Genomic DNA, 23,539 nt, shown 5'->3' on the forward strand with positions numbered 1-23,539 from the left:
AATTAAGACGATTTCTTTTTTCTCTCTTTTCTAGTACGCTGGGGAAGGGGTAAGAAATTTGCAAGATAAAAAAAAGTTTTATTCATGATTAGTTTGAAACTGCAAGTAACACTCGTTACGTTCATTTTTGTTGTTGTTGACAATGAGCAGTAACAAACAGGTTCTAACAATATCGGGGGGGGGGGGGGGGGGGCTCTCTCCTTGTCACAACCCGTCCAGCGACGATTTCTTCTACTATCACGCCCCCAAAATAGGATACAGTTCTTTCAAAAGACAGGTAACTAGGTAGAGATTTAATCGAGAGTAAACTTGAACAAAAATATATTACATCATAACACTTACATTAAAACAAAAATGGCATATACAATGCTTTTTATTTATTCTTTGTAATCAAACTCGTACGAGTACTACCTTCAGCTTGTAGAATTTTGACCAACAAGTCTGCACGCTGTTACACCAGAAATTATCGCCCCTGCACAAATTGTCGCGGGGCGACAGCTGGTTAATTTTGTGCAGGCGCGACAATTTGTGCAAAATTTGACACCAAAAATTAGAGCCTCGCGACAATTTGTGCTGCTCGTGACAGTCTCATTTCTCAAGAATATTGTGCAATTTGTGTCGGCAAAAAAAGAAACCTAGAATCCCCAAATTGTCGCCCATATACCACAAACCACTAGTCAGGGGAGCGTTTCATGAAATCACTTGTCAGACGTTTTATCCGACAAGTCCTGTTTTATCCGACAGTTACTATAGTAACAGTGCTTCTCAACCAATCAGAATCCAGGAAAGTTGTCAGATCTGACAACTTGTCGGACGAAAATATTGATGAAACACCCCTTGATGTGTAGTGTATGTGCATCCTGGTGTGTGTCATTGTTTGTGGTAAGGTTGTGTGCGTTGTGTTAGAGGAGGGTGTGTGTGGATGTGGTTATTATTATTATTCATTTTTTCGTTTTTATTTCATTTTATTTATCCTTTTTTTAGGGGGGGGGTTACATCCACTTGGTCTAGCAGTAGCAGTTGGTCAACTCTCTGATCGTCTAATACCATACGACCTAAACCCACTTGCTGTTGTAAAAGTATAACTTCCACTTGGTCTAATGTATAGGACCTGGTCGAATATAATTAGTCGGTTTAAATGCCGAATCGTCGTATAGCCAAAGGATCTAATATCCTTTTCGTCTAAATCCAAATGAAATATTGTCATATGAAATATCGAATGAAATACTGTTACAGGAATTGACCAGGTGATGTTAGACCAATTAGATATTAGAAAAAATAGAAATTAGACCAAATGGAAATTAGACGGAATGGTAAATAGGAAAAATAACAATTAGACCAAAGAGTAATTTCTAGACGAAATGGAATTATACCTTGTATAGGATGAGGCTAAACAGCATTATAATAAGGTCGGGCTTAGACCAACTGGTAATTTACCTTTGGGGTGGATATAGAGAACAGCTGCAGAGCCTCCACATGGTCTAACAACAGTTGGACTAATTCTCCGTTTGTCTAATAAAACATGGGCTTAATTCATTTGGTCTACTAATAATTTGGTCTAATTTGCAATTGATCTAATATATATTAGGTCTACTAATAATTTGGTCTAATTTGCAATTGATCTAATATATACTAGGTCTAATGACCAATTCGTCTAATAGCCAAATGGTCTGATTGCATAGCAATTCTACATGACCTATTTTGTTTGTTAAGTGAAATGTGGTGACACTTGTGGTATCCCCTCGTCCTCCACAAATTGTCGCCTAAATGAGGAAACAATTTGTGCATGGGTGAAAATTTGTGGTGTCAAATTTTGCACAAATTGTCGCAGGACAATTCGTGGTGCAACACACGCTAAAGATGATGTAAAGCTGCTCCGTCTTGTTAGACGAACTGTTCTGAATAACTTGACGCTCCGTTTGGACTAACTTTAAGTTTATCAAGGAGACCATTTCGTGTGTTCAGTGATCGCAAGTGCGTCATTCCTTTTTAAGCAATTCCCTAGTACTTGGATTCGTTAGCTAGAAGAGTATTTAATGCTCATTCGGAAATATCTGTCATCAATGGGGTACGTATATACTCGTTTATCTGGGGAGTCCTCTTACAGTTGTGCGTAGACATGCTTGCTCTCACCGGAACCTGGGCCAGAGGTGATTCAGCATACGTTCGTGTAAGTGTGATCGTTCGACGAGACCTCGGGTAGCGGTTCCTCGTACTCATGTTCTCGAAGATATTCTTTGATCAGCTCATGGATGAACGAATATTCTTCCTGCATTACCAGACGTAAAAAAGGGAAACGAGCATCAAATAGCGGCAACTTTCACAAACGATCCAGAAAGCCAGTCATACGTGGTACACCCACTCACTTGAAGAAGGCGCGATAGCTCAGTCGGTAGAGCGGGGGATTCGTATTCCGGTGACCCGGCTTCGATTCCCACTTGGTGCGCTAGTTCCCTTTGGTAAGGCATTAATCCTCAGTACCAGGTCCTTCGGAGAGGACCTTAAGCCGTCGATCCTCTGGATGCTTGCTTACAAGCTTTCTTAGCAATCCAATCAGGTAAAAAAATCACCACCATACCAATAAATGGACCTCGCATCCGCTGCGCACATGATCTTATCATTATTTCGACTACAAATGTTTTTGTCTTTTTATACCGAGGTTTTTTACCTGACTGCTAAGAAAGCACGGATGCCTGTGAGCAAGCAACCAGGGGACCAACGGCTTAAAGTCGTTTCCGAGGGACCTGGTAATGAGGATAAATGACTTACCAAGGGGCACTAGCGCGCCACTTGGGAATCGAACCGGGGTCACCGGAATCCGAAACCCCCGGCCGCTCTACCGACTGAGCTATCGTGGCTCCCTGTAGGCCTATTTGTTTCACGGTTGCCTGTACCTACGTTCTCACACAGACGTATGCACAAACACACCCTAAATGCACCCTAACAAAGCACATTTCCACACATATATCAACATGCATACGCACATTATTACTAAATGGTTACCTCGGTTTGTACGAAATGCATCCTTTCGTTCCTGAGCATCTTCACCACGTGAAAGACATCAACAGCGCCCTCTTCGTTTACTTGTGCGATGCACTCAAGCGTGCTACAGAACACACCTGTTCGGCCAACTCCATCCCTATGAATATGTAAATGTGTTTCTAAAAAAGTCATACCTAGCCTGCATTTCTTCAAAATATACCAGCATTAATCTGACTGGGGCCTGTTACATAAAACTTTTTACCCGAAAAAACTCTGGTAAAAACTGAGAACTAAGGTTAGTCTGATTTCTGCCTTTGACTTTAACACAGGGTTTTCTCGGGTAAAATTTTTTATGCAACGGGCCCCTGGTCTTCACTACAAAGATAGCTCAGATTATAAGCAAGGTATATGAATACGATTTAAATGTTTTACTTAATTCCCCGGCTATCCTAAGAAAAAAAGGACGGTTGTTAGGGTGATTGCATACATTAACGTCAACAATGCACACATGTGCGATTAGACAACCCATTTATCGGATCCACTCAATGATATTAAGGGAAACATCACCATACACCGATACAAGTACAGGGAAAGCAGTACAGTGGTGAAATACTTTTAAGGAATGAGGAATACAGTCGTCTTACGACGATGCGCAGGCATATTCTCTCTAATCTTCCCTTACTCACATGCAATGAACAAGAACTGGGAACCCTTCTGAGGATGCTTTCAAAGTTTCCTGAACTTTTGTCATCAGATCGATTAGTTCAGGAGCTCGATTCTCTTGCTGCTCGGTCTTGTTTGGCCAGTCTAAGAACTGGTATTGCTTCACGATATGATGAGCCTAGAATGGGTAAACATATTCATGATATATGTCAATCTGTTAGGTACATGTATTCCGTAATATCTGATTCATCAGGAATCATTGCCACTGAAAATTTTAGTTCGCGAAACAAAACTCCACAGACTCGATTTTCAGAGTGTCATGTGTCGATGACATTCATCAAGTCATAAAAAATGAGTTTCTTGAGAGTTGTCTGTAGAGATACTTCATGTGTTGGTAAAGTTCTTGAATGTGGTATTGGACAGTGGTATTGTTCCAACTGAAGGGTGCATAGGGATTATCATTTTAAGAACAAGGATGTGGACAATGATCCTATTAATTACAGAAGAATAACACTTCTCAGTTGTCTAGGAAAAGTTTATTTCCATTTTGAATTATCAAATATCAGAGTTTGTCGAAGCTGGAAGTATGTTCGGCGAAGGACAGGCATGCTTTCGTTTTACTTATTCTACAACTGATGATATTCTTTTTTGAAGACTATAATTGATTTTATCTGAAAAACAAAAAAGTTCATACCGTGTAGTCATTGATTAGAAGAGCATTTGATCATTCATATATCATCTTTTTGGTAAAAAATGTTGAAGATGAAGCTTACTGTTATCAAAAACATTCATAACAATTCTAAATCATATGTAGCGTCTAGGGAGAGATATATTATTATCATGATTATTGTTACTTGTAAAACATGTGTACGTCAGGGAGGAAACCTCCCCCACTTTTATTTGACATTTACCTTAATGATTTCCAAAAACACATTGAAAACTCATTAGGGGGACTGAAATATTTAGAAAGTGAGATTTCTGACTGACTGAAATATGATGTGAAAATTGCCTTTAACCTTTCTTGCTCTTGATTCTGCGGATAGATATTGTCAGACATGGCACTCAACTGTTAATGCTTGCTAAACTAAAATTGTAACATTCCCGTGGGAAGGTCAGGAGAATTCATGAATTTATTTTTGGTGGTGATCACAAGAAATTGTAGATAACTCTGTTTACCTTGGGGTTAAAAGTAATAACAATGGTTTACAATGTAGTTTCAAAGGGTTATTTCTAAACAAGTTACACAGGCTAGAAAAGCTCTTCATTGCATGCTGGTCAAGGCAAAAAAAAAAGAAGGAACAAGTTTTCTTAACCATCTTGAAATAAATACACATTAAAATAAACATAAAAAACACTGCTAAAGTTAGACTTTATATGTTTACCCAAGAGTGGAGGGTTATATGGTGAAATATAATGTGTACAAATATAGACGTATATGTTATAGACGTTACATATTTGTTTGTCCCTTTTTTCACAAAAAGAGATATTGTGTATTTACCCAGTAATCTAACGGTCAGTAGGTCAAAATAAGGTTCGATGTTCCGAAGGTTCGTTAATCCGAAAACGAAATAAGGTTCGTCAATCATTGCGTTTTCGGACTAACGAACCTTCGGAATTACGAACCTCATTACGTTTTCGGAATTACGAACCTCATTTCGTTTTCGGACTAACGAACCTTCGGAATTACGAATCTTCGGAAATACGATCCTTCGGAATAACGAAGCTTCGGAATTACGAATGTATGTGGTCCAACAAGGTTTTTGTTAACAATTACCGGTCCCTACATTCTGATTATCTTAACTTGTTTATACAAATATGAGTGTACCTTTGAATTATTTCTAGTAACTTGCATCTCCCTCTCTATCAGTCCTTCGTTCTCTGAGACAGACACCGTAGTGATAGAAAAGGATCCGAAAGTTGCAACGCCACTGTCCAACCAGTATTGGGCAAAACTCTAAAGGGATGGAACAGTCATCAGTTAAAATATGTAACTGGAAAAAAATCGCCATACCGGCCAACTTTATTGAATAGCCAGTCTTGACGATCATAATAAATGTAAGACAGAGGTGCCAAAATTGACATCAGTTGATATGTCCCTTGAGCATGTTGAGGAAAAACCGTAACGTTTTAAGATAATACCACAGAGTTTCGACATAACACCTCCAAAAGTGTCATACATCTGTGAAAGCTGTAAACAAAATGTGTTTCAAAGTTTGCTAACAGTATGTTCATATACCGGAATATGTGAGCAAAGCGATTTAATTTGTTGAAGTTTCTCAAGGGTGTGTTCACAATATTGGCACCATGAAATGTAAGGGTTAATTCTAGACCAGTATATAATTTTATATTTATTATTCCACACTATGGACATACTTTTAGATACATTATGGACACACTATGAATACACTGAGGACACACTGTGTACACACTGTGAACACTTTGGGATTAGCTGTAGACACTTTATTCACTACAACAGACTTCTCACCTTGTTACGTCTGTCATCACCGTTCAGCATTATGATCACGGAGGGTTGATTGTAAAACACCATGTTCCAGAAATCAGCGATTGTGTTAGGCATAGGCATCTGTGTGGTTATAAACCTGTATCGAATACCCTGTGTATAGGAGTGGCACAAACCACACTATAAAGTTAAATGTTAAATCAATACAAGAAAGTTACAATACAATCTACACTTCTGTTTAAATAAAGTCTCTCACCTGAAGAATCACCCCACCAATATCAAACATGGCCCAGTCATCAGCCCCTTCACCTAAGGGTGCCTGAAGATGGCCTCGAAGAAGAGCGTGAAAGCCCGGGTAGCCAACGAACGTAAAACAGGTATGCATATATTCAGAAACGTTCGGACAAAGGTGTGGCCCTTCAAACATGTGAAAGACAGAAGTCCGTGTAATGTATTCCTAGAGTTTTCATTTTGACTCTTGTTACGTTTTTATTTCTATTTCTTGTTGGATGTAAGTATTTGGCTTTATCTCATGAAAGATCACTGGATTTGAATGATTAAAATAAGAATTTTATTTCAATAAATATATTAATATATACATTAATTAAACTATAAATCAAAAGATCTTGGATTTTAGTCTGCATCTAGAACGTTCTCATCGTCGGCGCTCAACATGCTCAATGGCCATGACGGTTGCATGTCGACGGGTTTCCATTGATATTCGATGGACGGCTTTGGATTCTAGATGTGACTTCCATGACGCAGTACTTTGACAGAAATATTGCCTCTTCTTCTCGTATAACGGTACACTGTCAAATAAACGTGGTGCGGACATTGCATCGAATAATTTAATGGTTCCTAATTAGGAGCTCTTGAAACCATAACTATAGGCGCAATCGATGGACAGCTGCTTATGTCCTCTCCGAAAACTACAGATTTGAACAGTTAAACTCACCTTAACGTAGCTGGCATCGATGAAATCTGAATCTACGGAGCCCAAAGACTCGAGGATGACTCGGTTCCTATCCACTGAAAGTTTATCAATATGTGGATCAGAGAAATGGTATGAAGGTAAAATTACTGTGTCATGGAATATCACGATAAAAAAGGAGTTTTTCGATTTGAATGTTGAATTCGGGAATTCTGTTAAATCTCTCTCTTCTGTTTTATTAATGGAATTATGGAAAGTTATATCCGTGGGTACGCTAGTGGTATACACCCTCCTGGCATGTTGGCATGTCATTTTACAGGGATATACTGTATACAAACAATGTCTTGCCGCCAAAACTGTAGAGTAAAAGGCAATACCATGACCAGGAAAATGTAAGACTCACATTTCCCCGTTAAATAACGATGGTCATAGAGTTTGTTCACATCCAAACTAAAGGCCCTCTCATACATAACCAAATGCCTGAAATATGCCTTGCGATGGCTGGCAAAAGGCTTTTTTTAAATTGTTTTAATGGCAACTGATAGTAAATCATATTTACCCTTCGTGTTTGGGTTCGTACACCTCCTTAACAAACAGCTGCGATTAATCAAATTCGCGTGGAAATTTTGAACATGTTTAAAATTTCCTGACGAATTGAAAAATCGTTGGTCATCTGTTTGAATAAGCCAGTTCGTAGTTCCTTTCTGCGCATGATCAAAATATTCTGCGCATGATCAGAAGGTCATTTGTACTAATGTGACATGGTGCTTTAAAATCTAATGAGATAAGCACCAACTTTGATGTCTTGATTATTCATATATTTTTTTGAATTGTCGTTTTCATTTACATCCACAAAAAACAACAATGCTTCCACGAACGACTGGTATTTCACAGTTTGTCAAGTACATTGTGCAACATGCTAAGATATGCATTCAAAGTAGGGATGCAACAAATACCTTCATTAAGTGTTCATTGGTGTGCTATTCTAGTCACCTGGTCTATTCAATTTCTTCATCCTGCTATGTAAGGCAAGCTTACGTAATATCGTGCTTTGAAATCTGCCTATCATGATGAAAGAAATGAAAGGTCATTTGACCAAAATTGTCTATGAAGTAACTACGAACTGGTCTATTTGCATCTCTTATCTATTATGCTGTAATCGGTCGTTTATCGTTCGTGTGTTATTATCGCGCATAGTCCCTCTTCGCGCTTTTGCCAAAGTGGACCGATCTCGAACCCTTAACGGCTCGATGACACAAACGTACAAGAACGCCCGATCTATTCCTTTGTCTCCGTTTCTAATCGCACGCCATATTAAACCATTGCTCATTTCGTTCGTCTTGTTATATCAACCCTTCGCTGCCTTCGGCTGCAATTTACTCAAATAGATCCTTCGCATTTTTTCCTTCGCTTACCGTTCGTTGATAAAATTTGACTGATCACATGATTTGACGGAAATTTTATTTGAATTCGTTGAATCCGCGTGCATTTCGTTGATTTTTCTTATTCGTCATCCATCGTCTGCCTACATTCGGTCAGGCATGAGGGGGCTTTTAAACAAAAAAAGTGATCATTTAACACATGGAACGGAGCTAACACTTTTCAGGGTTTACAACAGTAACTGCTCTGTATAGAGTTCTGATACATGTACTCTGAACAAAAATACTGTTAGTATATATACGATCTGTGCGTTAATTTGCTTTATATAAAATTGTCTTCTTATGAAGATCAATGTAGATATGAGATATAATTACGTGGGTGGCTGTTAGCACTCCTACTCTTTGACCGGTTTTCTTTCTTCAAAGCAGTTTTTATCAACGATGCTGGAGGGTCAGGGCAAATCCTTGCCAAGGTCTATAAACGAGAGCAATGGGGAAAGAAGATACAAATGTAGATCACCCGAGTTTGATTTCTTTTAATTTACTTTATTTCTACATTTTCATCGTGCATAAATTATACAATTGAAATTAATAATACAGATAACATTGGAAACCGTATACTGATCGTTTTGCGACCTAAATAATACGCCAAACTTCTGTTTCCCATTTTGTTAGACATATCAGACAAAATAAATGGCTATAATTTCACTATTATTGCATGTGATTGTGATCTCCGAGTGGACTACTGTCTGAAAACATGATTATTAACAAAACTATGTCATTTGTATACTATCTAATGTATTACATTCAAAATGGCTGTCATAGACCCATTTTCCTGTGTACAATATATAAAAGAGGACAAATAATTTTCACATTTGAAATTTCATAATAAAATGCCAATAATTGCGAAATATTGGGGTAACAATGTCTGACAACATGATTTCTAACGAGACATATGATTTCCCTTGCCATTTCGGTAATCATGGTAATTGTATGCTGTATTTTGACATTCAAAATGGCAAAATATAGCATTTGTCACCTAAATAACATAGTGAATTATCCATTTCGTTAGAAATCACATTTTCAGAAAATATTACATTCATACATGCAACACTATTTATATTTAGTCAAGCAGAGCCAAATTCTGTTAAAAATAAATGTTCCCATTCAATAGGCCTACCATTAGGGCATGATGTAGCGGTCATTTTGACTTCAGAATACATTATTTATCACCTACCTGGCAGAATAAATGATATATCTTGTTAGAAATCGTGTTTTCAGATAATATTTACTCTTAGATTTACATTTTATCGTGCTGACTCCTAAGAAGATTGGTTTCCCAGATCGATTGTACATAAAACAGACAAAGTCTTTGGCGACCATTTGGAAAGTCAAAATACAATATTTAACACAAACATGAAACCCAATTAAATATTTTTCGTTGGAAATTATATTTTAACGCAGTATTCCACTAATTTACCACAAAAACATGCAGTTCAGCGCTCACCTTGTGCTTGCTTTTTGTACTCTCTAACATCGTACATTATAATTTTAGGGCCTTTGGTGGCCATTTTACCTATCAAAATACAGGATTTACCACATACATGGCATGTTAAAAAATACATTTCGTTAACAATATTAGTCAGTATTCCTCTGTTATCTTAACAAAATGCATTTTAGTGCCCACTCTTGTGATTATTTTGTCCCCATTCATGTTGTACATAATAGTGTTAGGGCTTTTGGAGGCCATTTTGAATACACAAATACAGGATCTATCACATGCATTACTTAAAAAATGATATACATCATTAAAAATCATGTTTTCAGACATTACTTCACTCTTAGATCATTATACATTTTAGTGCTCACTTTTTTGAAAATTTATTTTACACATTCATATTGTACATGTTGTACAGAGGTCTATGGCGGCCATTTTGATTATCAAGAAAATAAATATTTTGTCAAAAATTGGGTCTGAAAAAGGGGATGATCAAAGCGGCACGTCCATTGGCGGCGGAAGCCAAAAAATTTAGGGGGGGGGCCAACCCCTGAAATTTTTGGATGGACACAGGGACAAAAATTTACAAGCCGAAAAAAAAGTTTATCAACCTAAATTTTAGGAGGGGATCGCGAAAATTGTTGACAAGCCCCCCCAAAAAAATCAACAAAAAATTTAGAGAGATCCGTCCCCCACCTGAAATTTAGGGGGGTGGGGGACGGCCCCCCCCCCCGCTTCCGCCGCCGATGGGCACGTCCCCATACCACCAATATATGTGAGAGTCCCACTCCCCCCCCCACCTCGCTGGCCCTAGCTTTCCCAACATGCCCAACTAGCTGATGACGGAAAACAAAATAATACAGCTACCCAAGTTCCCTTAAAATGGGTATGGAACAGGGATGTTGGGACCACCTTCACTGGATCAGGTATTACTAATGTATTTACTCACTCGGAAATCCTCATAGAACGAGTCATTGTGCTTAATGTTGTCAACAAAGGTTGCGAACTCTGAGACAGGTATGAGGCGACGATCCTTTGGAGATCCCTCTACTGTAACCCGTGTAGGTTTGCCACCCTCGTCTAAACGAGTAGGCCTAGTTGGTACGTCGGGCATAGGAATCTGGTTTGAAGGTTCCATCGGTTTCCGACGTCCAAGGTTCTCATACCGCTGAGATGGTTCGTCTGTTTCTTGGCCTTTATCTCGTGAAAGGGATTGGAATTAAAAAAAAATGTTTTGACGATTGAACCAACGCGTCATTAATCGCAGTGATATGTGAAGATGCATTTCCATACCAAGAACATCAAAACAACATTAACATGATTAATATCTTTAAGTGAGAAAATACAAACGGCTGCCTGAACTGGGGCCCGTTGCAGAAGGAGTTGCAATCAATCGAAACTGTAAAAAGCAGGCGCAATTTGATTTTCACCCAATCAAATGTACGCATTTGGGACTTGAGATTGATTTTTGGCTTGCGTTTTAACCCAACTATTTCTGAAATGGGCCATAGATATTTTCATTGTAACATGATGATGACGATAATAATAATGATAATAGGCATTTAGCCTATATAGCGCCAACCATCTAGAAATAATATACTCAGAGGCGCATTGTTTATTATTATCATTCAAGGATTTAATCCTATTGGGTACCAATTCATCTTATCAGGGTTGAGTGCAACACAATGTGGATAAATTTCTTGTTGAAGGAAATAACGCTATGGCTGGGATTCGAACCCACGACCCTCTGTTTGTAAGTCTAATCCACCGGACCACAAAGCTCCACATCGATTAACATCATGTTAAAATCTGTACCTTCAAGAAACAAAGTTTTCTGTGCATCATTCACGTAAGGACCGACAGTGCTACTGTATTCTACATCCAAGGGGGAGGGGGGGGGGGCTTCCATTAACGACTGCATACCATGCGTGACCATGGGGTCCCGAAAAGCAACCTAAACAAATATTTTCCATATTCTGAAAATGCACCCGTTAACATCTACTGGCGTGGGAAACCCTACCCTAAACGAGTATTGGAAACAAAACGATACTCTTGGCAAGTATTCTCTGAATTGAACCCCCAAACAAGATTCCCTTGCAAATTTGACCTTATACACGTCGCTTCCCTAGCGAAATAGATACCCCGCTTTTTTCATTATTTTAGTGTTTTTGACACCCTTAATACGTTGCGTACGTAACGTGCCCTACCTTGAAAAAGACATCGTTTTTCCGGGATTTGGGGTCGCGCATGATATCCTCTCGTCAATGTAAGTGGCCCCCGGGATTTTACATAAATAGAGTTGGCGTAATTTTGGTTGAGATATTACAGGTTGAGGTGTACCGATGTTTAATAGAAATTGCCAAAAATCTTGATAACAACAGCCGACCCGGTGTTAACATACCAGTGGCAATGCCTTCGATAAATCCATCGTTTTTGTAAGTCACAGATTTGGAAACTTCTTCGGGTCGATCTCTAGATCTGAAAAAAATAGACAGTTAAAATAACAAATAAATTAAGAGACAAGTCCACCCCAATCAAAAGTTGATTTGAATAAAACGAGAAAAGTCATGATTCAAGATTTTATTAGAACAAATGATCGCAGCTTGTTACAGCTGAATTGGCATATGTTTTACAGAAAAGCATAAAATACACATAAAATCAACAAAATGCAATGTTACAAAAGAATCAAGAAATTACAAAAATAGTTACGGTAAAATCATGATAATAATGAAGAAGTGATCTTAGCTTTGGATAGCTTTGAAAAAAGTACATTTGTTGGAAAAATGATCTACTCCTAAAATAAAATTATTGTGATGTAATATGGGTTTAAAGAAGAATTAGAAGGAAATTTGTTGTAACGGCTTTCAGTAGATTTAGTATTGATAATTGAAAATGAGAAAAGAGCAGCAAAAATAACTGTCTAATATGAGAGCAACTTAAAGAAAGTAAGGGAAATAAAACGGAAGAAATCAAGAACAATTACCAAACAATTATGCTAAATTAATGAAAATGTAAACTAACAAGAAACATTTTCAATATGTATGTACAATTAACAATGGATACAATAATTGCCATGGTAATTAAAACTGTAAAAAATAATTTAAGAACAAATAACACCACCAGTCAGCCACTTCTGACTCGACACTACACCACAAAACAGAAAATAGATTCGGTCCATCGAATCTACTGCTCTCCGTCCCAGAATACAATAGCGATTCAGAAGCAGCCGACTGGTACTGTGTGTTGACAGATCTACAGTTTAGAGTTCAATAAGCGGACAAGGTACGGTAACGCGCTTTTGCGATACCTTTCCGTCCGACATCTAATTTCTGTGAGTCTGTGACTGTTTCGGAGCTCTCGATGTGATAACCTTGCAGGTGGGAGCCAAAGCTCTTGAAAAGTTGTAAGGCAAACTTTTGACACAATTCATTTCTACGGTCCCTCAGAGTGACCAAGGTGCAACGCTTCATAGATAGTTCATATGATTCATACTCCTTAGCTAACATCAATCTCAGCGCTCTCTTTTGGATAGATTCAATCGCTGCAATTTGTTGCTGGGTCAATGACGAATGCCATACCACGCAGCAGTATTCCAAAATTGGGCGGATGTACGAGGTGAACACAGTTGTGAGGTCAGGTAATGGCATCCCAAAACGTTTGAGCATCCGTATCAGATACAACTTCCGAGAAGCCTTGGAAGTTATATAATTCACATGCTCATCCCACTTTAGATCATTTTTGATAATGACCCCAAGAAGCTTCACCTGGTCACAATAATGGATCGTTTGGTTTGAGAGATGAATCTGTGGTGGTGGTAATTGCTGGCGAGTAAACGCGACCCTTAGTGTCTTACATTTGAGAGGATTTAGTCGCATGCAAGAGTTCACACACCACTGCTCAAATTCTGATAGGACAGTTTCCAGCGTGTCAGCAGTATCCAATCGACGGCACTGAGCAAGTCGTCTACGTACTTCCATCTCTGAATCTGAGAAGACCTGAGGGCTTCATTAACAACACCTAGGAATATCAGGGGTCCGAGGCGTGTGCCCTGAGGTACTCCTGCCCTGGTTGTAAGCGTCGAAGAAAGTTTACCCCGATAGCGCACTTGTTGAGTTCGATTCGCAAGGAATGATGCCAACCACTGGATGAGAGAAGGTCTTGCTCCCATAGCATACAACTTATTTAGTGCAACATTGTGATCTACCAGGTCAAACGCCTTCGAGAAGTCTGTTAGTATGATGGTGGTGACAGTATTAGGTCACTTATCAACACATACAAACATAACACTAATAATTTCATAAAAATCGGATAATAAATAAGAATTCTTGAAATTTCAAAAAATTGTAATATGTACATTCTGGTCGGTATACAAATGAGGAGACGGATGAAATCTTCCACTCACTATTTCTTTTGTATTTTATTATGTAAAATAGGAAATATTATAATTTTTTCTCTCCATTTCAAAGTGAAAAAATTCTCTCTGTGGAATTAGCATATGGTTAAATAGTTATATTTCAGTCAATTTGGCCCTTATTAAAAAATCTGTAAAAATATGAAATATTGTATAATTGAAACAATAAAGAACAAAAGAAATAATGAGTGAGGGACATCATCGACTGTCTCATTTGCATGAGTCAATGAGTAATGCTTATCAGAATTTTTTTTAAATAAACGAATCACACTTTAAAATGTCATAACTTTCTTATTTTGCATCCGATTTTGATGAAATTTTCAGCGTTGTGCTAGTTAGATTTTTCTCTATTTATTCAAATCTACATTTTTCTTGGGTGGACTGGCCTTTAAGCAATTCAAAAAAATCATGGCAAACGCGATATGACATTCACCCTAACAGAATGTTCATATGAACGTAATGAGAAAAAAAAACATAACTGGTGTAAACAAGGACAGTCACGGCAATCTTTTCGCAAATTTAGATTTTTTCATTTTATTGTTGAACAGAATTGGATTCCTACTTAAGAATTTGAAATTGTTAATTCTGCAAAATCATATATTTCATGCAAACAAAATACAACAGCTAGATCTCTTTACAGCTAGAGCATAGAAAGAGAAGCTATTAACTGTAATTTGCTTTTACCTTGTTGTGCTTATAACCGTTATATCAAAACTAACGGAATTGCAAACGGTCATATAACCTCCTTATTTTACATCCGATTTTTAATGAAATGTTTATTGTATGCTCCTTCGCATTTTCCTTTCTTGTCTATCTCGACACTTTTTTTAGGGGGTAGACTTTGTCCTTCAAGTAACAATATCATTCGTTTAACAATTTATTTCTTTTTATTTATCGTACGACAACTCCTAACACAGCACGACTTTTCTCTATTAGTATTGCTTAATATCCAAATACATGAGATCATCATAATCATCCATAAATAAGCAAGCCCCCCCCCCCTTCCGTCCTTGAATAGCCTCCCGAAGAAAGTTCATGATAAGTGATAATTACAAATTATATATATGGATGGAGAGGTCCCGGGGGGCACTTCCATTCACGAGTGGATACTATGCGCGACCATGGGTTCTCGAAAAGCACCCTAAACACGTAATTTCCATAATCTGAAAATGCACCCCTTAACAAGTATTCGTATGGGAAACCCTACCCTTAACAAGTATTGAAAAGAAAACGATACTCTTGGCAAATATTCCCTGAAATGAACCCCTAAACAAGTACAGGAAAGTTTCATTGTTACGGGTCCTTCGGTCGTCGGTTTTATCTTATTTGGTTTAGTACGACCCCACATTCTACACCTCGCGCAAATCGGACTCTAAACACGAAGTGTTGGGGCAAAAAGGACATCCTTCATAAAACATTTTAATTTGGTTTTATCATCCCCGCAAATTCGACCTTAAACACGTAATTTTCCTAGCAAAATAGATACCCTTCTTTCATTATTTTTGTGTTTTTTGGTACCCGTTTCATGTTACGTACGTAACGTGCCCTATCGTGAAAAAGGCACCCTTTTTACGTGCTTTTTTGGTCGCGCATGGTACCACTCGTCAATGTAAGTGCCCCCCCCCCCCCTCCCCCGGGGAGAGGTCTTGTTTTGTTATACACAGATACGTTACTATAAAAGTCTTGTAGATGTCGAGAAAAAGCGAGAAGTGAAATCATCAGAGACCCTTCTCAGCCAACTGAATACAGAATAAACGTTATCGGACAAGGTCTCAATGATCACGTCACACTATACACAACCTACATATTTCACTGTCGTCACTGTGTGCTGATATATTTTTCTTTCGGAATATTACCTTTTTTCTTCGGAATATTACCTTTCTTACCACGAGATTAGATATTCGATGGCCGGGAGGGGGGGGGCAACTTCCATTGACGAGTGGATACCATGCGCGACCACAGAAACACGTCAAAAGGATCTCTTTTTCAAGATAGGGCACGTTACGTACGTTAAATTACACAATAGGGGTGTCAAAAACAATACATTAATGAAAAAAGATACCTACATGTATTTCGGAAGGAACGCTACGTGGTTACGGTCCAATTTGCGAGGGTATCAAATATTATAAACTCCTGATTACAATACTATTTACAGGATGTACCTGTTTTCACGAACACTACGTGTCTATGGTCCTGTGGGAGTACGTACCAAGCCAGGCGGGGGGAGGGCGCTCTTCATGAATCCCTGAAAAAATAGTCCTTGAAATGTCCCTGTATGGGGCCATTATATACACAATTTCAGCTTGCGCTTCGCGCTCGCATCGTTTAGTGAGACAGATACGTATCATGATTACACAAATTTGCTCATAATGTTCCATTTTAAGGTCTGAATATCAAAAAAGTCAGCTCTCGCTTCGCATTATTTGATCAGTATGTTACATGTCTGTGGTACAAACCTAAAAACGTCTATTTTAGATCAGTATACCTGACAATTGGGTGCGCTTGGCGCGTCCATTGTCGGACTCAAATTGTTGCTGGCTCCGCGCCCCAATGCCATGACCCACGGTACGCCATTGACAGGAATCATCATGATTCCGTATGTTTCGAATTTATTTTGATCTGTTTTAGAAGGATTTATTGCTTATGTATACACTGTTAGAAAATTTATCCTTAAACTAAAAGAAGTTCCTGCAGCAGAGTCTCGAGAACACCTGTAATCTTACCAGATTGCGTAATTTTACAGGAAATTGGTATTTGGTGTGTGTAATCTTACAAATTTCCTTAAATAAAACACTCTTTTCCCCTTTTTCTAACAGACCTGTTCTGTTAAATTGCAGAAAAATTCCTGTTTCATGAATTTAAAGAATGATTCTGGTATTGCTTTCTGCAAAATCTTCTTTTATTTTTCTGTAAAATCAGGGTTTTTTAACAGTGTAATTTAAAGGAATAGAAACCCTCGACTTACCTTCTTTTTTTAACTTTCATGATCACCAGGCCGACAATCAACAGAATGATAATTATTCCACCTATACAGCCACCAATGATTGGACCAATATTAGAAGCGCCAGAAATCGGATCTATTGAAGACAAATATGGGCATAATCCGAAAAATATATATAGTACGTACAGTGTATCATTTTTATCGAATTTTTGTATTCATCAACTAGTTGCTGCATCGTGGCCCAACAACCCAAAATGCATTTAGCAATTAAATATAGGCTTTCATTTTTCAAGCCCCATAAACTGAAACATTATCTACTATGGGATCACTTGAACTCCTGGGGCCCGTTGCATAAAACTTTTTACCTGAGAAAACTCAGGTTGTTTTTACCAGAGTTTTTGTCCTGTGTTAAAGTACATGGCAGAAATCAGACTAACCTTAGTTTTCAGTTTTTACCAGAGTTTTCTCAGGTAAAAAATTTTATCCAACAGGCCCCTGGGTGACACTTCAAAAAAGCTCAAACAAGTCGAACTTTGTTCAACATAACAAATAAAGAAAAATAAGGGGAAAGACCACGGTTCAAGTTCGCACAAATCCGATTAATAATAAAATAGCTAGAATAATTAAAAGTTTCAAAATGTGAAAATCGTTGTATTAATGGGTACTGTCATATTGATGTAGCTGATTGGTCAGGATGAACTCCGTCATTTGCTACAGCACACGCGCGCGCCCACATCCACACACATACCCCCGCACAAGCACACCCTCAAACACAACCACACCATACTTTACATGACTCAGATGTCACATTCGTTATGGACTCACCTATTTCGCGAGTTGTCAAACTCAAAGCAGGACTCTTTTCTCCTTCACCGCCTAGCCCTTCACGAACTGCCGACATCCGAATTTCATACGACTGACCTTGGTCTAGGCCTGTGATGTTGTGCATCAGGATGTCTAAGTCTCCCTGCCTCTTCTTCCTAGAAGTCTCATTGGGTAAGGGTTCCACCTGAAGTTGTTTTATCAGCCTTCCGTCTCGTTCTTCCCTTACCGTTGTAAATACTTCGTAGGAAGATTTCATCGATCCTACGTACTCTCTTCTTTTCCTTGAAGGCACAGATCCTGGCGATGGTGATGGAACACCTGATGCCGTTATAAAGGTGTTTGTTTCGTTCCCATCAGAAGAAGTAACGTATACTTTGTATCCAACGATAGGACCATCACCGACATCAACTGAAGGGTCCCAGGGGTCCCAAGCAATGACGGCATGGTTAAAACCCAGCTCTGCAATTCGAGGCGGATTTCTGATCACTGGAAGTGCTGAGTAAAGACAGTATTATTTATCTTTATAAAGTCATGTAACACACATTCAGCAGGCGCACATTCTTACACACCCTACACACACCCCAACACTCACATCACACATCAACAAATTGAGGACGATGATCTAATAGATTAAATTCATTTCCTGTATTTGACATTAATCACACCTTTTCTAAACTTTCATATCGACAATTGCAAGAATTAAATCATACTGCATGAGAGAAAATGAAAAGACATACCGAATGTACCCGAAGGTGACAACCTGGCGTAAGCGAATCCACCGTCACTCGTTGAATCACCCACAAAACAATAGATGGGTTGAGTTTCAATGTCGTCAGAGAACAAGGTAAAGTTCGACTGTACTGAAGGCTCTTCAGCTGGAGTTTGAGCCCCCTGTTCGTTCATCAAACTATTCCTAGATAGGTTTCCTATACTAGCTCTGACGACGAGGGTACTGTCCGGTGAATCAGGAGTAAATGCACATGAAAAGATCGCAATTCCTGGGTTCGCCTTCTCCCTTGTGACGGTAAAACGATCTTTCAAAAAGACATCAAACATTTTACAAATGAATGTTGAATGATATATGAGAGGGCAAATGAAAAGAAACTGGTTTACCTTATTGATTGCAGAAAAGGGTTGCACAAATATATAAAAAAGTGAAAGAATAAATCATTAAGGTATTCGAATATGACAATGGTTTGACACGCTAACGAACCCCATATACGAACCATAGTCAAGATTATAAAAACCGTTCAGGTATATTAATTTGATTTGATTTCTCATAGAACATTTACACGAGGCATAAAGGCAGAAATGTTAAGATTTATATTTTCCACACTAACCTATTTGACAATTGTCTCCCATCCAACGAGGGTGGCATGATGAGCACATCCCGGTCTCTGGGTCGCAGTCTTCAAAACCACCAGCACAATGACATGTTTTCGAACAAGAGTCAAAACACCCAGAAACTACAACATGTGAGTAGGCAGAGAATATCCAAATGAATACATAATTATGTGGAAGGCGTGGGTTCAAGGGAGGTTGGGAAGTCTTGTCTAAAATTGGTATATATACAGTGCGTCCCAGAATAAACGAAACCGATATTTAGCGATCATTTATCATAACTTAATCATAAATAGAATAGACAAATGACCTACCAATTTAAAGCTTAGAATCTCCTCTTTCATCTGATATTACTAAGGTTATTTCTTATTCACGCATGAGTGAGCAAAAACAATTTGAAGAAAGGATACCAAAAACTCATTTGGCGGGGGTATCTGGGTTTCAAAAAGAAAACCACATTTCTGAAAAGTTCAATATCTGCTCTTTAATTTGGTACCTCAATTACAGAAAATGGTCAAGAAATAAAGTTCTGGTCATTTGAAATAAGGCTTGTATTTCCATAATTTCATGAGATAAACGTGTTTCACCGGTTTCCCACAGAAGCTTTCGCATGGTGAACAAAAGATTTAATGCATGGCTGATCGTCAACAAAACGGAGTGTTGAGTGAGTTTGAAAGCCAGCCTGGAGAACCTCTTCATTTTATGAAATTATTGAAATTCAAGCCTTATTTCAAATGACCAGAATTTTTTTTTTTTGACCATTTTCTGTAATTTAGGTATCAAATTAAAGAGCAGATATTGAACTTTTCAGAAATGTGGTTTTCTTTTTGAAACCCAGATACCCCCGCCAAATGAGTTTTTGATATCCTTTCTTCAAATTGTATTTGCTCACTCATGCGTGAATGAAAAAAAATTTAAGTAATATTGGATGAAAGAGGAGGTTCTAAGCTTTAAATTGGTAGGTCATTTGTCTATTTTCCTTATGATTAAGTTATGATAAATGATCGCTAAATCTCGGTTTCGTTTTTTTCTGAGACGCACTGTATATATATATATATATATATATATATATATATATATATATATATACACAACAAAAACAGTAAGTCCCCTAAATCAAATTGCTGTAACTTTTGAACGGAATTATTTTGAGATATGATATTTCGTAGGTGGTTTTCTATACCCGTAAGGCAACTCCTGGGGGAAAAAGAGATTGATCGATTGAGTGACGCATGAGTAATTAAAGATTGAATTAAAAATGACAATTTTTGAAAGTCACAAGAGTCGTTTTTCAGATTGTGCAAATACAAAATTGGGCAAAAGTTGATTTTAGGTGAATTTTACGGTGTTAATGCTGTTTTACTGTCCATCATTTAGCCTCTCTACACACAATTTTGATATCGTATGTTCATGGTTGAGTGGGCACCATATTACAGGGGCCGCAGAAGCGGGGTGAAGGGGGGGGGGGGCTCACCCCCTACTTTTTTCCAAAAGCATGTGCAAAATGTAAAAATGACCATACGATTGTGATTTTTGCATGGTCAGCCCCCCCCCACTTTTGGCTCAGCCCCTACCCCACACTTTGAAAACCGTTCCACGGTCCCTGTATTGCGACGTATCATTATAGCTTGATTTAATTAAGCTACGTCTACCATTGTTCTTTTCATTCATTTCTTTTACAACATATTTAAATACAAGAGTTGCCAAGGCTGTTGTATATGTATAATTTCTCTCTCTCACACACACCCATACACACCCTCACACACACACACACATATATATATATGTATAATGTTGGTATAATATTGTTCTCTTCATCCATTTCTTTACAATATTTAAATAAAAGAGTTGCCAAAGCTGTTGTACATGTACATATACCTCTCGGAGTAAAACCTATGGAGAGTTTTCATTTTAAATTAGTTCCATTACATTGATTTTGTTATATTCCATATCGTTGTTCGCTGAAAAAAAAAAACACTGATTGAAAGCTGAAAGATATTGACTTACAAGTGGAACAAAGGTCAGGTGTTTCTGGAGATTGAGCAACGTATCCAATCTCACATTGTCCTTGTGTTGAAGTACAGAACCCTGATTCCTTCTCACATTTTGAGTGATCCGGGCAATTACAAAACTCTGAGCAAGTAATTCCGGTATAACCAGTAGGGCACACAATCGGGACTGAAAAACAAAAAAAAATCATGATTTTTAATGAAGTGATAATATATGTCACTGTCCTTTGTACCTCTTCATGATTGGGGGAAAATGGCTCTGAAATATTAAAAACAAGAATAGGAGTTTTTACCTCATTCGTTTGTTGTCTGTTGTTGCGTGTTCATTACTTTGTTTTCTGCCGTTTGTATTATTTACAATTGAGTGCATTATTATCATTATTATTATTATTGTGGTTACTATTGTTATTATAATAATTTTATTATCAGTGTCATTATTATTATTGTTTTTATCATTATCACCTTGGCATCCGTCTTCTGACCAACCATCCTCGCAGCTTCCTTCACATCTTCCAGTGAAAGCATCACATGGTATCCCTCCAGCACAGTGACAATTTTGAATGCAGTCAACACCAAACTTCCCTGGAGGGCATTCTTTGAAAGGGAAGTTCATGAATCAAAATTAAATAAGTTATATCATAAATATCTCTTTGGGAATGTCGAATAATCTGTTTTTCTGATTCGTCAAATGTGGAGTCATGTAATCCACCATAGGCCTACCTGCAAAACAACAAACTAAGGTGGTAACCAATGGCAACGGGCATAGTTAACAAGATTTCTGCCCGTTACCCCCTGACCCGCCCCTTGATGACGGGCTTAGCAATCCCCATTTGATTTCGTGCAAAATGTTGCTTTCTGCGGTGATTGTGGATACCATAAATATCCGCGCGATTTGATCGAACGTTTTAGACAATACGCGCATTTGCGCGCAAGAGTGCGCAACGGATATGATAGATAAATGCATGAAACGATGCCGATCTGTGACGTTTGCTTGTTTATTCCTCTTAAAGAATCTAGGCATATTCGAAAAGAAGACTAAGTTAAAGGCATAACAAATGCAGATGTAATCATCAAGTCTGTTACAGTTGTTCAAATGTATGTTCGCAAAATGTGAGTCGACTAAATGTCGCCGCACTAAATCTAGATCTAATTAACTTTATAGTTAGCCTAACAGTTAGGGACTAACTTTAGACTCCGTGGTTAACGACAACGTTAGGTCCGGGCTTGAGCCTAGGTCTAAACCTAATTAAAATAAATGTCGCTAGGTCTAGACCGAGTTCAAACGTATTAGCTTAGTCTATTAGAGTAGCCATAGGCCTAGGGTCTAGACTCTAATGTTAGATCTTTAACGTTAGATCTAACCTTAGGTTAGACCTAGTTTTCCGTTTAATCTTTGATCTGACGTAGCCGTAGGTCTAGGGCTAACTGTTAGAGATCTAACGCTAGATCTATCTACTCGAGATCTAGTTCTGCAGTAGTCTACTGTAACTTTAAGTGTAACGTTACCTATATAGGCCCCAGATCTATTAATTATCAGACCCTAGCTGACATAATTTGGTTCCTAAAATATCTAGGCCTATTGTCAGATCTACAGGTATGGACTGCTCCGACTGCTTTGATATTTAAGACCTAACGTTAGGGCTAGGCCGAGCCGTTTAGACTAGTACCTAGATCTAACGTTTGATTCGGTTCATGAAATATATATGGACTGCTTTGATATTCGTGACATGGTTTCTTTCGGCTCGCTGGTACCGCACCCGGCCAGACCATGCCCTCGGGCAGACTCGCCATGCGGTTCCCTAGGTTTCAGCATCTAGAAACACCCATGCCTCTCAAAGCAGGCCATTGGTCCGATTCATAAAGCTGTTCGTAAGTTAAAAGCGACTTTAAGAACGACTGGTGATCCTTTCTTGTGGTGAATGGTAGATTCATTGGCAATGGCTAAGAGCGTAAAAATGATGACAAGCCGTTCTTAAAGTGGCTCTTAACTTACAAACAGCTTTATGAAACACCACCCATATATCTTTGCTTGATCAACTTCCTTCCTCATACACAACTTCAAAAATCCACGCAATATTATGTATGTTCTTCAAACACA

General features: G+C 38.2%; 1 protein-coding gene across 3 annotated transcripts in view; it reads right to left on the bottom strand.

Annotated features, from left to right (window-relative positions):
- Positions 1-759: 759 nt before the first annotated feature.
- Positions 760-23,539, bottom strand: part of LOC121405881 — a 30,516-nt gene continuing 7,736 nt past the window's right edge. The window contains exons 7-21 of one of the 3 annotated variants that reach the window (XM_041596869.1): positions 21,904-22,035; positions 21,440-21,610; positions 19,432-19,557; positions 18,829-19,125; positions 18,092-18,586; positions 17,291-17,402; positions 12,316-12,392; positions 10,864-11,108; positions 8,792-8,891; positions 7,062-7,135; positions 6,131-6,259; positions 5,471-5,599; positions 3,669-3,823; positions 3,004-3,139; positions 760-2,269 (exon numbers count right to left, since the gene is read on the bottom strand). In XM_041596869.1, the coding sequence (XP_041452803.1) occupies positions 2,156-2,269; positions 3,004-3,139; positions 3,669-3,823; positions 5,471-5,599; positions 6,131-6,259; positions 7,062-7,135; positions 8,792-8,891; positions 10,864-11,108; positions 12,316-12,392; positions 17,291-17,402; positions 18,092-18,586; positions 18,829-19,125; positions 19,432-19,557; positions 21,440-21,610; positions 21,904-22,035 (2,492 nt within the window). In that variant the 3' untranslated portion in view covers positions 760-2,155. Of the gene's footprint in view, positions 2,270-3,003; positions 3,140-3,668; positions 3,824-5,470; positions 5,600-6,130; positions 6,260-7,061; positions 7,136-8,791; positions 8,892-10,863; positions 11,115-12,315; positions 12,393-17,290; positions 17,403-18,091; positions 18,587-18,828; positions 19,126-19,431; positions 19,558-21,439; positions 21,611-21,903; positions 22,036-23,539 lie in introns of all 3 variants that reach the window. The other 2 variants (XM_041596868.1, XM_041596870.1) reach the window with 2 other exon arrangements.

The sequence above is a fragment of the Lytechinus variegatus genome, chromosome 19, assembly GCF_018143015.1.
Source record: "Lytechinus variegatus isolate NC3 chromosome 19, Lvar_3.0, whole genome shotgun sequence".
Lineage (NCBI taxonomy): Eukaryota > Metazoa > Echinodermata > Echinoidea > Temnopleuroida > Toxopneustidae > Lytechinus > Lytechinus variegatus.